The 15,844-nt window shown below is 47.4% G+C and overlaps 1 protein-coding gene across 1 annotated transcript in view; it reads left to right on the top strand.

Annotated features, from left to right (window-relative positions):
• The window catches only part of LOC103190102 (cartilage acidic protein 1), a 93,078-nt gene that overhangs the window by 34,296 nt on the left and 42,938 nt on the right, over positions 1–15,844 (top strand). Inside the window, exons 4-6 of the mRNA XM_042336825.1 lie at positions 4,206–4,402; positions 7,379–7,515; positions 14,705–14,861. Coding sequence (XP_042192759.1) covers positions 4,206–4,402; positions 7,379–7,515; positions 14,705–14,861 — 491 coding nt within the window. The remainder of the gene's footprint in view (positions 1–4,205; positions 4,403–7,378; positions 7,516–14,704; positions 14,862–15,844) is intronic.

Here is a 15,844-nt window from a genome sequence, read left to right on the forward strand (position 1 = left end):
TGAGCAGGAAATTGGGATTAGAGTCAAGAGCTCCAGTGGGACAGCGAGTACCAGCACAATACAATATCAATTTACATTAATATAGTGCCTTTCAGGTCGGGAGGATGGCCCAAGTTTGCTGGATATTCTAGGGTTTGCAATGGAGGCCGGGGGAGTAGGGGTGAGGGGAAAGTTGTCTGAAAGTGCGGTCAAAGAGGAAGGCTTGAGGCGGACTTGATCTTGAACTCGATCCACTGGAGAATGGGGAGCCAGTGAGCTATTAGAGATGATAGAGAGAGTGAGAAAGACCAGGGAATGGGATTAAAGTAGAGAGCTCCAGTGGGGGAGTGAGCACCAGCACAGACATGATGGGAATCCCTCGAGCACAGACACGATGGGGAGAGAGCAGGGAATGGAATTCAAGAGCTCCAGTTGGGAGGGAGCACCAACAGAGGCTCGATGGGCATAATAGTCTTCATCTGGGTTGATGCTAACTGGAGGGGAAAATCAGGCAAGGGTTCCTGTTCTCGATTGCTATCCAGGGATATGCCCCCTCTTCCCCCACCTACTGAACCATGTGGTTGTTGTGCAAGGACACTCAATTGGCCACTTCCCCCCCCACCCCCTCCCATTGAATGCCCTGCGAACCTTGCCCTCAAATAACAGACTAAACACGGATTTTTATATTCACTTTCATGTTTAAAGTTGAGAAATGTCAGCTTGGCGCAGTATGCCCTCTGCCCTCCAGGTTATAAAGTTGTGGATTCAAGCCCCCAAATCCCCCCTGACCTCACCTCAGGACTTTGAGCAGACAGTCCAGGCTGACATGGGAGGGAGGTGCCATCCTTCGGAGGCTCAGTTATATCGGAAAGATCCTATTGGAAAAGAAAAGGGAATTTCTCCCTGTGTCCTGAGCAACAATCCTCCGTATTAATTAGTCATTTGCCTCACAGCTGTTTGTGTGGAGACCTTGGCGTGCGCAAAATTGGCCGGCACATTAGTTACAAATACACAGTCGCTACACTTGACAGCGATTACCTCTGGAGCACTCTGAGATGTTTTGACAATATGAGTTCTATATCAAATGCAAGGATTATTATGATGATGATGAGATTACAGTAATAAAGGTACTGAGATGCTTGAATTGGGTTATTATTATTTGATTACCTTTCACTGTGAGAGAGAGAGAGAGAGCTGAGGACCTCAAGCAGACACAGGTTTGCACTGCTGGTGCAGTTTGGCTGATCAACTTATTGTAGATGGTTCAGACCCTATATGGTGATTTAATTGGTGCTTTACTCTCTGGGTGTAACGCATTACACGTTTGATTAACATGGAATGCGTTCTGTGCGGGTAATTAATTACAGCTCTGGTGACCAGTTACAAACCAGACATGTTGTGTTTGGGTTCTTGTGGCTTTCTGACTGAAACTACCAACAAGAACTATCCTACAGATACTCTCTCCCGCTTTTTCTCTGTCTCCATGTATTGCATCTCTCTTTCTCCATCGCACCCTTTATTTCTCTCTCTCTCTCTACCCCCTCTCTCTCTCTCTCTGCTCTCTCTCTGTCCCTGTCCCTCTTTCTCTGTCTCTCTGTGTGTCTCTGTCCCTCTGATCTGTATGTCAAAGAGTCATCCCTACCTAACCTTACTCCTATTTACCCATAGATCATGAAGCAGGTGATATTCCCAACACTATCCCTTCATTGGGGCAAAAGCTTAGGCAAGTTTCCTCACTCCACACACACGCCTGTTTACCTGGCAGTAAGTAGGAACCCGGTTTTTAGTCAATTGGTGGATCACTTTTCTGGGGGTAATAATCCCTTAAAAAATGTGCTCACTCAATCCACGACTGTTTGTGCGGCGCTGCTGTGTGCAATTGGCTGCCATGTTTCAAGGATTATTATTAATATTATTATCTATCCCCAACCTCAGGGTTGAAAATGTGAGAGGCTGTTACATGCTCTGTAAACACGAGCCTGTTAAATGCGAATTGCATTTGGATCTCATTGCCTCATTTTATTTTTCTCTCTCGCTTTCATACTCCACAGCACAAGGTAGTTTCTTCTGAGAGAAGTGGTTGGGTGGGGGGATGGGTAGAAGATAGACCAGACTCAAACAATTATGATGTGAGAGTCATGAATGTTGTGGAGTTTTTTTACAGAATTGGGCGTCCGTCATCAAGCAGTTGTAATGGTTGGGGGACCTTGATGGGCCCAATAGTTATTTGTTTCACTCCCACACTCTCTCTCTCTCTCTCTCTCTCTCTCTCCCCCGCCCCCCTCCCTGTATCTCAGTATTTGGCAGACTAAGCACTGAGCCCAGGATAAACCCTCGGTTCATGTTGCCTCAGGCTCGCTGCCAAATTGTGCATTTGTAGAAACTGCTGGGATTAACAGTAAAACACAGCGTTTCCCGTACATCAGCGGAGCCTGGTGCCATGCAGGGCAATCTCCAGGCCGCCCTCTCACATTAACTCTGAGGGAACAGGAAACCGGGGGGGGAGGTGGAGAGTTTCCAATTATTTTCAAATTCATATTTAAAAAATGAAGCCTGCAGGTTGCTGGCCATGGCTGAGGTGAGGCACCAGATTCCCCTTGTCTCCGTCCTTCGGGTGAGATGTTAAACCGAGGTCCCGTCTGCCTGTTAGTGTAGATGTTAAAGATCCCGCTCTCGGTGTCCTGGTCAACAATCCCCCAAATAAAATCGGTCACTCACTCCACGGCTGTTTGTGGCACGTTGCTGTGTACAAACTGGCTGCTTCGTTTCACTCGGAAAATACACAGTCACTTCACTTTACAATATATCCTTGAAGCACTTTTAAGATGTATCAAGGACGTGATGAGGCGCTGTGACAAATTGCAAGGATTATTTTTATTATGATCCGTCTTCCTGGAAATAGTAATAATCTTTGCATTTGAGACAACGTCTATAAAATCTGTGAGACTGTTTGATGTTATGGGCACTATACAGATGGAGTTAATTTATTTTTCTCAATGGCTCTGCCCCTTTCTTTAGGAAAAGGCCTATTCTTAGTGAGATGTAATAAAACTCCAAACCGTGTTATCAAAGTCTATTACAATGCAAATTGCTGTGTCAATCTCTTTAATTTATTGCTCCCGAGGAGATGAGAGGTGAGAGTTAGAGGAACGCTCTGCTCGCTGTTCGATGTTCCTTTGTGGGTGAACAGTCGATGGAATTTACTGGAATTATCAGAGAAACTGTTCTCAGTTTAGGGTAAAAGGGAGGTGTGTTATGACTTCCCGTAGGGTAGTGGTTAGAGCATTTGCCTCGCAAGCAAGAGGACCCGGATTCAACTCCCGACAGGGCAAAGCCTTTGCCAAGTTTCCTTATTCCACATGCCTCTGTTTATCCAGAAGTAAGTAGGAACCTGGTTGTTAGTCGATTGGGGGATCGCTTTCCGGGACTAACAATCCCTGCAATAAAAAAATTGGTCACTCAATCCATTACTGTTTGTGGGACACTGTTGTGCGCAATTTTGGCTGCCACGTTTCACCCAAAAATACCACAGTCACTCCACTTTACGGTATAATTTGTGAAGTGCTTTGAGCCATCTCGACGACGTGATAAGGCTCTGTAACAAATGCAAGGATTATTATTATTTGATTATTGTGGAGGCACTCAGTAAGAGAAGCGTGGAGAGACTGCATGTGGATGTGGATGGCGGGGGGGGGAGGTGTTGGGTGGGTGGGAGGTTGGCTGCTACATTGCGTCAGTGTGTTAGTGAGGAGCGCACAAGATGGGTTGTGAACTTGACCCTGGGCCCCTGACTGAAATTGTTCCATTTTCAAGCGCTGACATCCGTCACCTCGAGGAGAGAAAAAAACCCAAACCAATTATTTTGAAAGGAAGACATTTTTATAGCGTCTAGTCATCACAGTATCTCAAAGGACTTTATAGTAATTATTGTCAGGCGTGGAGTCTATTTCTATTGTACACCTCCCTGTTCATAACACCACGAGATCGGAACAGACGGGATCTCAGTTTTGTGTTTTGCCCGAAATTCTATTTGTGTGTAAATGTCGGGTTCCCCCCCAGCACTACACTGGGGCCAGGGCTAGACCGTGAGCTCAACATCCCCCACATGGGGCTTCTTCAACCCACATAACCTTCTGACCCAGAAGCAAGCGACTGAGCCAGGAAGAGACCTGAATACATTCAATGCTCCTTCGCCTGAACCTAAATATTTCTCTCTGTTTCCACAGGTTCAATGGGCCAAATCTGGTCCTGAAATACGACCGAATGAGGGAGAAGCTGCACAACATCGCCGTGAACGAGCCCAGCTCCCCTTACTATGCCCTCCGTGACCGCCAGGGTAACGCTATCGGCGTGGCGGCCTGTGACGTGGATGGAGACGGCAGGGAGGAAATCTACTTCCTCAACACTAACAATGCATTTTCAGGTACAAGGAACCAAATGTCTCAATCTCAAAGAGCTTCCCAGCGAATAGCTGTTACTGTAGTGACTGTATTTATAGGCAGCCATTTATTTGCACTTGACCTGGACTCCCGCACAGCCAGGCGGTTGGGCTGGACACCAGGAGAGACAAAGTCCCTTCCCTTTTCTTTAACAATGTTACTGGATCTTTCACAAGCAGTGACTGACCCCTCGATTTAAACATCTCAACCGAAGGTCCCCCACCCCAGCGCCCCCAGCTCTGGGCTGTAGCGGCAGCTTGAACAATGAGCTTAAAAGTTCCCAATATGGGGTTTGTACTCACAACTTCCTGACCCAATGACAAGACCAAAACTGACTGAGCTAAACTGACACGTAAAACTACAGGATAGAACGACTTGCTTTGTATTCCAGCTGAGCCGTTGTCTGAAGGAATTCTGCGGATTTTATTAAAAAAAATCTGTGGCTCGTGCTTATCTGTAAAGTCTTGTTGTAAAAGCTTTGGAAACTACTTACTGATGTTGCAGAACCACTCCGTAGGCTCGGTGATTTCACAGATAGCTGAGTATACGACAAGGCCATTTCCATAGTGGCTGCTGCCAGTTACAGGCTGACGTTCCCAGCGGGGTGTCTCTGTCTCTCTCTCCCTCTCTCTCCCTCTACCCACGCTATGCTGTGAATTGTAACGTAATTAGGATTAACATTCTTTATTTTATTCTGTCAATTTCTAGCCCTTTTTGTGAGAAAAACACACTATATATTCAGTGCTGAAAGTCTCACTGGGGAACTGGATGGGAGGTGCCTGTGAGCTTCACATTGCAAAGTAACTGGATTAGCATCGGGGGAGATACAGACGGTAACAGGCTGCAAGGAGGAACTGAACTGTGCGAGGGAGGTGGAGGGATATCAGTAGAGACACAAGGTGTTGGCTGGCAGCATTTACGGGAGCCCGAGAGTGGGAGGGAGATGCACACTGCCAGGCTCTGTGAGGTGTCGCAGCTCAGCGTCCTGTGTTAGTGATTATATGACGTGGAGTTTAAAAACAGATGGAAAATGTCTTGAGGATGCAATCGTCGAGAAAAATCAGGAATGACAGTTTAACTCTCGAAAATGTAGCTCTGCACCTAATAATAATAATCCTTGCATTTGATTTAGCGCCTTATCGTGTCGTGTTGTTGAGACGTTTCAAAGCGCTTCACAGGATATACTGCAAAATAAGTTGACTGTTTATTTTGTGGGCAGCAGCCAATTGAGCACAGCAGGGCCCCACAAACAGCCGTGGAGTGAGTGACCTAATTATTATTAGTTTTGAAGGATCGTTACCTCCAGAAAACGATCCGCCAATCCACTAATCAAGGAGTGGTGAGAGCATTCGCCTCACAAGCGGGAGGTTTGATTCCTGGCAGGGCTAAACGTTGGGCAAATTTCCTTACTCCTCACACCTCTGTTGACCTAGCAGTAAGTAGGAACCTGGTTGTTAGTTGTTTTCTCCGGGGATAAATATCCCTTCAAAAAAATATATACATTAATAATCATTTGGTCACTCAATCCATGATTGTTTGTGGGACACTGCTGTGTGCAAATGGCTTCTGAGTTTCGCCCACAAATTGACCCCATATTGTCTGTGTGACCTTTGTGAGGTGCACATATATTCCCTCTCCTATCTGAGATGGTGGTGACTGTATAAAGGGCATTGCAAAACAGAATGTTTATATGCCAAATCCCCTAAATAAAACAGTGTTAAGAAATGTACCGGATTCTATTTCTGGCTAAAGATTTTCGAGTTCAGTAAATTGTTACATGTGAAAACTAAACTTTCCTTTAATCTGCTGAACTGTTCATTGGCTCTATCCTTCTTGTCTTTTAACAGATCATTTGGTTCTTGGCACTGACTGCCCTGTAACACACTGTCTAAACTTAGACAATGTTTCGCAAACAGTAAAAAGATTGCAGAGGAGATATTAATGAAAATAAACCATTAATAATAATAATAATACAACAAGATTACAACAACATAATACAACAACAACAAGATTACATTTGTATAGCGCCTTTCACGTCGGGAGGATGTCCCACGGCGCTGGCTATAATAATAGCCTTGCATTTGATGTACGCCTTATCACGTCTTTGAGACATCTCAAAGCGCTTCACAGATTATAATGTAAAGTGAATTGACTGTGTGTTTTGGGGGTGAAATATTAGTACCAATATTTATGTGTTTCTCCCCTTTTCCCCTCCCCACCTCTGAGCGCTCTCACCTCCTGCTCAGCTCGGAAAGTTGTGGGCTGCATTGTCGGAGGTGCTTTGTTTGTCCGAGACATTAAACCGAGGTCTCATCCAGGGATGTTAAAGATCCCGAAGCAGTTTTGGAAAAGATCAGGAGGTTCTCCCAGTGTCCTGGTCAACAATACTCGCGAATAATTGTCACTTCTTGGATGCTTAACTTGCTTTGGGCAAAATGGCTGCAATATTAAAATATTACTATCTCTCCTGAAAAAAGATTAAACTTGGTCATTTGTCTCACTTCAAAAAGTAACTATTAGCAACGAGAAGTTTCAAGTCGGAGTGACTCCAGGATGGAGTTCCAGAGAGAGAGAGTATGTGTGGGTGGGTGGGTGTGTGATGTGAGGGAGTCCAGAAACTGGAAGCCGTTTGCTACAGTGCCTAGAACATCAAACTGCCGGTATTATCCTTATAGTAATCCTTGCATTTGATACAGCTCCTCATCATGTCACAGAATATACTGTGAAGTGGAGTGACTGCGTATTTTCCCATCCTTCAATTTGAAGAGTTTATTTGTTCACTGGTCTTCTTTTTCCTGGACTTTTGCATCTTGCGGGATTAACCGCTCCACGAATTGCGCCATCAAGTGCTTCCGATAGCGGCAGAGAGCAAGTGACGATTGACAGAATGGCTCAGGTTTGCGGTGGTGGTGATGGAAGGCATGTTGGCTGGCTGTTAATTGGCTTCTCTTTGCTTTCAGGCATGTCTACCTACACAGACAAACTCTTCAAGTTCCGCAATGGGAGGTGGGAAGACATTCTGAGCGACAAGATCAATCTCGAGCGTAAGGTGGCAAGTCGCTTCGCTGGGCGGTCAGTGGCGTGTGTGGACAGACAGGTAACATGATGATAATTCCCTTCCTTGCCGCCCCACACTTCCACACACACCACTCAAGCCTCTGAGTCAGAAGATTCGGGATCCATCCCCCTGGTCAGGACCTTGAGCTCACAATCCAGGGGCTGGCACACCATACAACAACCACATTTGTAAAGTGCCTTTCATGTCAGGAGGACATCCTAAGACCCTGAACAGTCGGGGATCAGGACCCGAGCGTAGAGGGTGTATATAGAGGGTTGGGGTGAGGGATAGCAGAGCGGGATTGAGGGCGGCTGAAGGCACGGTCAAAAAGGAGGGTCTTGAGTCATACCTTGAAGCGAGGCGAAGGGACCATGGGATGGAGTTCCAGACTGTGGGGGCAGAGAGGCTGAAAGCCCGGCTGCCGATGGTAGAATGGGTCGGGCAGGAGACATGGAGCAGGCTGGAGCCCGCTGAGTGGCGGGAGCAGGCAGGTTGATAGGGGGTCAGCAGGTCAGAGAGGTAGGAAGGGGCAACGCCATGGATGGCTTGAAAGCCAGGACGAGGATTTTGAATTCTATCCTCTGAGGGATGGGAAGCCAGTGGAGCCGGGCGAGGGTGGGGGTGATGGGGTTACGGAGCTTGGTGTGGGAGATGACTTGTTCTGGATGATCTGCAGCTTGTGGACGGAAGAGTCGGGGAGGCCGACAAGGAGCGAGTTTCCATAGTTGAGCCTTGAGGTGACAAATGTGTGTATGAGGGTTTCGACGGCCTGAGGGGTGAGGCAGTGGCGGAGTCGGGCAATGTTGTGGAGGTGGGGGAAGGCGGAGTGGGTCATGGCACGGGTATGAGGGAGAAATACCAACGCAACAGTTCATTAGTTGAGATGCCATCATTGTGCGCAATTCGCCCACAAAACACAGTGACTCCACTTTACAATATATTCTGTGAAGCGCTTTGAGATGTCTCAATGACATGATAAGGCGCTACATCAAATGCAAGGATTATTATTGTTTAGGTGAGACATAAAACCAAGATCCCATTTGATGGCTGTTAAAGATTGTGTGACACTATTCGTCTGTGATCACACTATATCAAGTTCTCTTTGTAAGATCTTTTGGAACAGGCTGACTTCTAGCCCGTTTCCTTGCCAACACACCTCCAGATAAATTGGTCAGTCGCTTAATATGTTTGTGGGATCTTGCTATGCACAATTTGACTGCTGCGTTTGCCTACAATTATGGAGACAGTAATTACCTCTCAAGCATTTTGATGTTCTAGGCACTGAATCAAATAGCTTTCAGCCATTCTGCCTCTGGAACTCCTCCCGGAGTCCCTCCAACTCACCATTTCCTTTCCCATTTGTAAAGCTTGCCCAAACTTGCTTCCTTGACTGTGCTTTGGGTCATCTCGAGTATTAGGTACAGGTTGGCAAGAACCAAGGTTTGGGAACCCCAGAATGTGCATTGGGGTAACTGCTGGCATCTAACCAGCTAAAACCACACAGCTTGCCACTGCGAGCGCTGTCTGGCAAGCTTTCCCGCTGCTTGTCCACCCTAGCCGTTAGGACTATGGCTACAGGGTTATCATAGAATCGTACAGCACAAAAAGAGGCCATTCGGTCCATCGAGTCTGTGTCGGCTCTTTGAAAAGAGCAATGTAATGTCACTCCCACTCCCCGGCCCTTTCCCCATAACCCTGCAAACCCTCCTCCTCAAATACCCGTCCACTGCGTTTTTAAAAGTAGTTATCGAATCGGCCTCGACCGCCCTTTCAGGCAATGCGTTCCAGATTCGAACAACTCGCTGCGTGAAAATATTTCTTCTCACCTCCCCTCGGCTTCTTTTATTTTGAAGCTGTGACCTCGAGTCACCGACACAACCACCAGTGGGAACAGTTTTTCCCTTTCTAACCTATCAAATCCCCTCATGATTTTGAAGACCTCTATTAGATCTCCTCGTAACCTTCTCTGCTCCAATGAGAATAATCCTCTCCTCTCCAGCCTTTCCTCATCATCACGGTCCCTCATTCCTGGTACCATCCTCGTAAATCTCCTCTGCGCCCTTTCCAACGCCTTAACATCCTTCCTATAGTGCGGTGCCCAGAACTGGGCGCAGTATTCTAACTGAGGCCTAACCAGTGTTTATATGGGTTAATCATCACCTCCCGACTCTTGTACTCTATGTCCCTGTTTATAAAGCCCAGTATCCCATATGCCCTTTCGACAGCTATATCTACCTGTCCTGCCACCTTCAAGGATTCATTTACCTGCACCCCCAGGTCTCTCTGTTCTTTCACCCGCCTTAAGATTGTATTACCAGCCGATATTGACTCCCCTCATTCTTTCTACCAAAATGCATTACCTCGCATTTCTCCACATTGAAATTCATCTGGTTAACAGTCAAGGCTCTACTCTGATCTCATGGAGTATCTACACAGCTTACCTTCTAGCTTTGTTGGAGACGGGGGAACAGTGAGCAGAGGGTGTAGCAATCAGGAGCAGCGACAATCTCTCCCTAACCCACTGAAGCCAGTTGTAGCTCTGACTGTTGTCCTGGCTTTAATCAGCACCAAGCAGAGATCTCATTTCCCTCTTATTCAGCTTGATGTCTGCTTTATTTGCTTGAAAGGCTGGTAATGTAGTAATTATGACTCTAATTCACAGCGAAATTGTTGTAACTACATGGCATTTCATTATGGCTGCAAATTGCTATTAACACTATAATTAGTGTGTAATGAATACGCAGACGTATGCCTCTTATTGCATTTGTAACACACTGTAAATTAAACAGATAGGATGTTGTTGCAACTCACATAGAGATGCAAGGTTTGTTAATAGCGGAATCTGTTTGTCTGGGCACTGGACTGTGAAACCTTCCTTGTTGATTTCACATGATGGGGAGGTGAGAGGTGGGGTGGGTGAGTGTGGATGTGCATCTGAGCAAAATCTTACTGAGTAAGGGGCCGCCCCCCCACCCCACCACCCCCCCACACACACTTTATCCAGAACAAAGAGGGCTTATGAAATCCACAGTCACTCCAATTTACAGTATATTCTGTGAAGCACTTTGAGACGTCCTAATGACGTGATAAGATACTGAATCAAATGCATGGATTATTATTATTAATAGAAGACTTTTGTCAGGAGAAGGGAACTTTCCCCGTCCCTAAGGTTAAAATCTCAATACTTCAATTAATTCCGACACTCTTGTGTGGTGCTTTCCCACTAATTCTTTTCCTCTTTATCTTTTTACGTCCACCGCAATTTATAATGGCGTGGGAATGCCAATTTCTGCCGTTATCTCTGACGCCTGTGTCCAGGAACTGAGGACTGAGTGCCACAATGTAGGGGTAAACTCCCGGCTTAATTTGGGAGCTGCTTTTCCATTGTTCTTTAAAAAGAAACTGGCCGGCGAAATAAAGAGAGGATTTATGGATTTATCCACAGTTTGTGCGCGCGTCCTCGGAAACGAGCGCAGGCTGAGAACGGGTGGAATTTCAGGGCCACGGAGCGTGTCCAGATCGTTCATCAAGTGAGCTGTCAAAGAGGGAAAAAAATGGAATTGATTCAAAGCCCATCTCGGAAAATCATTCTCTGATTGCTGTTTGCAACCGGCATTACAGAGGTATAACGTGTGAAAATTGGGTGACAGATGTGCAGATCTCTGCAGACTGGTTTTATGGAGTTGCAGGACATGCACATAAATTACACAATCTGAATATTCTTTCTCTCTCTCCCCCCCCCCCCACCCAAACCCCCCTCCTCCCAGCTCAACACCTCGAGTATAAATGAGAAGTAATTAGTGGCACAATCCGAAGCTATGGCCACACATTTGGTGTATAAAGAGACCGATTGAATTGAATATATGCCCACTCTCTTCTCTCCTACCCCCATTCCCCACCCCACGCACACACGGACACTCTATTTTGCACGGTATGATTCTCATACTCGTTCTCCCCCCGCCCCCCACCACTGCCGTGGCCACCCATTGATATTTATGTACAAACAGTTATTTCTGAAATGTCAAAAAATTGGGGCTAATTGGCAGCCACAGCAGTGATACATCAGTGATTCATACGTGGACAACCACAGTGACAACTTTGATGTCCGCAGGCTGGCATCGTCAGGCTGGGCTAGCGCTTAATGCTTGTTTCTCTTCATCTCCTCCCCCGCCATCCCCAGCCCCCCCCACACACTCACCACCCCGCACACCCTCACACACTCCCTCACGCACACACACGCACACCCTCCTTCACACCCTCACTCACACCCTCATTCACACATACACCACACACACTCTCTCTCACTCCTATTCCCATATGCGCACATCCTCATTCATTCACACACACAACACATTCCCTCACTCACACCCACACACATGGATAATCAACAACACACACATCTCTCTCATACCCGCACATACACCACACACACCTCACATACACACACAGACATCATACTCACATGTATACACACCACACACTCACATATACATCCAACACATACATATACATAGACACCCACACACACACCTCTTTTTGTGTGTGTATACCTATACACACCTTTTGTGTGTGTGGTATGTATACATGTGAGTGTGATATGTGTATACCTATGCATATACCTTCCCTTTGTGTGTGTGTATACCTATACACACCTCCCTTTGTGTGTATGTGTGTGTATAGGTATAAACCTCCCTTTGTGTGTGTGTGTGAGTCCTGTACACACAAAGAAGAAAAATGTATAATCGAGGGAGCTGTTTGGAAAATGTGCCCAAACAATGATCAGGGTGAGGAATGTCGAGTGTGGTTGTGGCACACTTTTATATTGTACAGTGGGATGGCTGTTTTCGCATTGCATAAATGTCTTCTCTTCCCCCACCCCCATCACAAAGACCTGTCACTCAGCCCCCACCCCGTCCATTACCCGAATCCCGAGAAGCCCATGACGGTCTCACAGACTGGAGTGTTCCACGATCTCCATTTCTGCTCACGAGAACAGCAAAGAGCCAGGCTGGGGGATCTCACTCACTTTCCGTGCCCTCACTGGCCTCACGCGTGTTGCCTAGTTCTCAGTGATTGATGTCCAGTGTGAATCGCGCAGAAAATCATTAAAATAACAATAAAATGTTAAGCAAATCAACTCCCACAACTACACGCTCTTCAGTCATTTTATCAGCTCCCCTCACAAGCACTCAGCAGTCAGCAGCCAGGCCAAGGATTTCAGTGAGGTCTCCATTGCCATTAGGAATTAACCAGACAAATCTCTCCGCCAGCTAAGGATAGCCTGGCGCCAGCACCCACATAACCAACTCATCAGCAGCGCTTGGGAGAGGCAGGCCAGTCACCTGGGGAGTCTTCCCAATCACCTCCTGTCAATCGTGCAAACCAAAGACCCATTTGGTCGGGTGGTCCCAGCTGAACGAGCAGTGTCAATCAGCTCTTTCAGCTGCCAAGCTGCGGAGTTTTGATTAGTTAAACCCCAGCAGTTACCCCAATTCTCAGGTTCCCCCAAGGCTTAGCTCTCACCAACCTGCGCCTAATAGAATGGGTAAGCGGGGTACACCCTCCAGGGAGAGAGTGCACAACGCTTTCCAGACACGGGGAGATATCTGTGTCCATATGCGGAAATCTCGATCCGGTTTGCAAACTCTTAAGCAGTGATGGGTTTCTGTATGTGTCAGATGCCTGAATAACCAAAATAAAAGGGAAGTGCGGTAAACAGTCTTGCTAGGCTGCGCCAATCTTTGAGACTTGCAAATGATTCCCACTGAGCAGAAATTTAACATAGAGACCCTTATGGTTTTTCAAACAGATTTTGGAATTACCATTATTCAAAAGCCATAGTGGGGGGAGACTTATAATTCATTTCTACAAAGTTCCTTGAGTAAGGACAGAATATATTGAAAAATATTACAATTTTAACGATAAAGATCCTTATAGTTTGGGGTTAAACTGGAGGGGTGAAGGCTAAAAATCAAAAAACGACTGTATGTGGGACCCAATTTCGCCCACAAAACACACGTGGAGTCCTGTAGCCAGTGGTTAGAGCACTCGTCAGGGTGAGACCTGGGTTTGATTCCCGGCAGGGTGAAACCTTGGGCAAGTTTCCTCATTCCACACTGATAATAATCCCTCAAGAAAAAGGCTTACATTTATTTAAAAAATAGCTCGATGTTGTATTTAGAGGACTGTAAGGTGGGGATTCTGGAAAGCTGAGATCAAATGGTCCACAGGGTCTTCTTCACCTCTTGTGATCTCAAAAACTGAGCGACATAAAACCTCAAAGGATTCAACAACAACAAAATGACATTTATAGAGCGCCTTTCACGTCGGGAGGACGTCCCAAAGGCTGAACAGTCCGGGGTCGGGGCCTGAGCATGGGGGAGGGGTGGGGTAGAGGTGAGGATAGGCAGAGGGGTGAGGAAAGGCAGAGAGGTGGGAGGATGACCAAAGGCACGGTCGAAGAGAAGGGTTTTGAGACTGGCATTGAAATAGGCAAGGGATGAAGCGAGGCGAAGGGACTGTGAAATGGGGTTCCAGAGTGTGGGTGCAGAGAGGCTGAAAGCCCGGCCACCGATGGGCGACATGGAGCAGGCCAGAGCCCGCTGAACGGAGGGAGCGGGCAGGTTGGTAGGGAGTCAGCAGGTCAGAGAGGTAGGAGGGGGGCAAGGCCATGGATGGCCTTAAAGGTGAGGACGAGGATCTTGAACTCGATTCACCAGTAGACACCAACTTGAGTATGAACAGAGGAATTCTCCATCCTGTGGTGATATATGTAATAATAACAATAAAAATAATAATCCTTGCATTTGATACAGCGCCTTATCACATCGTTGAGACGTCTCAAAGCGCTTCACAGGATACACTGTAAAGTGAATTGACTGTATATTTTGTGGGCGAAACACGCAGCCAATAGCACACAGCAGCGTCCCACTAACAGTCGTGGATTGGGTGACCAAATTATTCAAGTTTTTTTAAGGGATTATTATTATTAAGTAAACAGAGGCATGTGTGTGGAATAAGGAACCTTGCCTAAGGTTTCACCTGCCCAGGAATTGAACCCGGGTCCACTCACTTACGAGGCGAGCGCTCTAACCACTGTTCTACAGGACTGTACGGTCCTATCCATTCTCCTTTCCCCTCTGTCGCTGAATCTGATCAAGTCAAAGTCGCTGAATGATAGTGTGGCTGAACTGTCTCGTTGCTGTCTGACGCTGCTTGTCTCACACAGGGCTCTGGCCGGTATTCCGTGTATGTGGCCAACTATGCCAACGGTAACGTGGGGCCTCACGCGCTGATTGAGATGGACGAAGCCGCCAGCAACCTGTCACTGGGCATCATCGCTCTCTCCAATGTGGCGGCCGAGGCCGGAGTGGACAAGTACACGGGTAAGAGGTTCTCTGAGGTTAGCCGGACACAAACCGCCACGTTCGGCCATTGGTAACTGCAGTGATGGGCACTGAGATCTTTGGGCCCTCAACCAAAGCGCTGGTGAAAGGTGCAATACACATGTAAGTTGCTGTTGTTGTTGTTGGCTCCCCCCAGCCAGATACTCTCTCGGAGCCCGGAGGGAGAAATACAATGGTTCGGAATAGGCTGCACCATTGACTGATTGAATGGCGCACGGATTCTGTCCTGAAAACATGGCTTATTCTTTTGCGTCTTTGTTTTCCTGACCTTCTCCGTTCCATTGCCTGAGCGGATCTCCATGGCAACCGTGCCGCTGCCGAGCTCAAGGTCTCCGAAACAAAGGGAGCGGGAAGGCCGATCTCTCGCTCACTGCACAGCCCTCGCGCACACACCCCCAACAGCAAGTTCCCATTAAAAAAGCATTGGGCGTTTGGATAACGAATGGCTTCGCAGAGCTCAGAACGTTGACGACAACTTGCTAACGATGAACCTAATCATCTCTGGGAGCTGAGCCAAGAGGATGTTCAGAACAGCTTGCCATGAGCAGGCCTGGCAGAGCATTCTCCCTGACGCTGCAGGTGGAGGCAACTTTGCAGCCAATCTTTACGCAACTTCTGGCCTGCCTTTTACAACAACTTAACCACAACAACTTGCACTTATACAGCGCCCCCCCCCCCACCCACGTAGAGTAACGTCTCAGAGCGTTTAAGAGTGGCGGAGCCTGATTCCGTGCCGGGTGGGGTGAGGAGGGAAGGTTGTAAGCACTGTCAAAGAGGAAGGTTTTCAGGCGGGAATTGAAAAGGGGGAGAGAAGGGGCAAGGCGAAGGGATTGAGGGAGAGTGTTCCAGAGTTTTGGGCGTAGTGGCTGAAAGCGCGACCTCCGATGGTGGGGCGGAGGGTGTGAGGGAAGAGAGGAGGTGTCAGTCGAGCGGAGGCTCTGACCGAGTGGTGGGTTGGGGAG

This window comes from Callorhinchus milii, unplaced genomic scaffold, assembly GCF_018977255.1.
Source record: "Callorhinchus milii isolate IMCB2004 unplaced genomic scaffold, IMCB_Cmil_1.0 Scaffold7, whole genome shotgun sequence".
NCBI lineage: Eukaryota > Metazoa > Chordata > Chondrichthyes > Chimaeriformes > Callorhinchidae > Callorhinchus > Callorhinchus milii.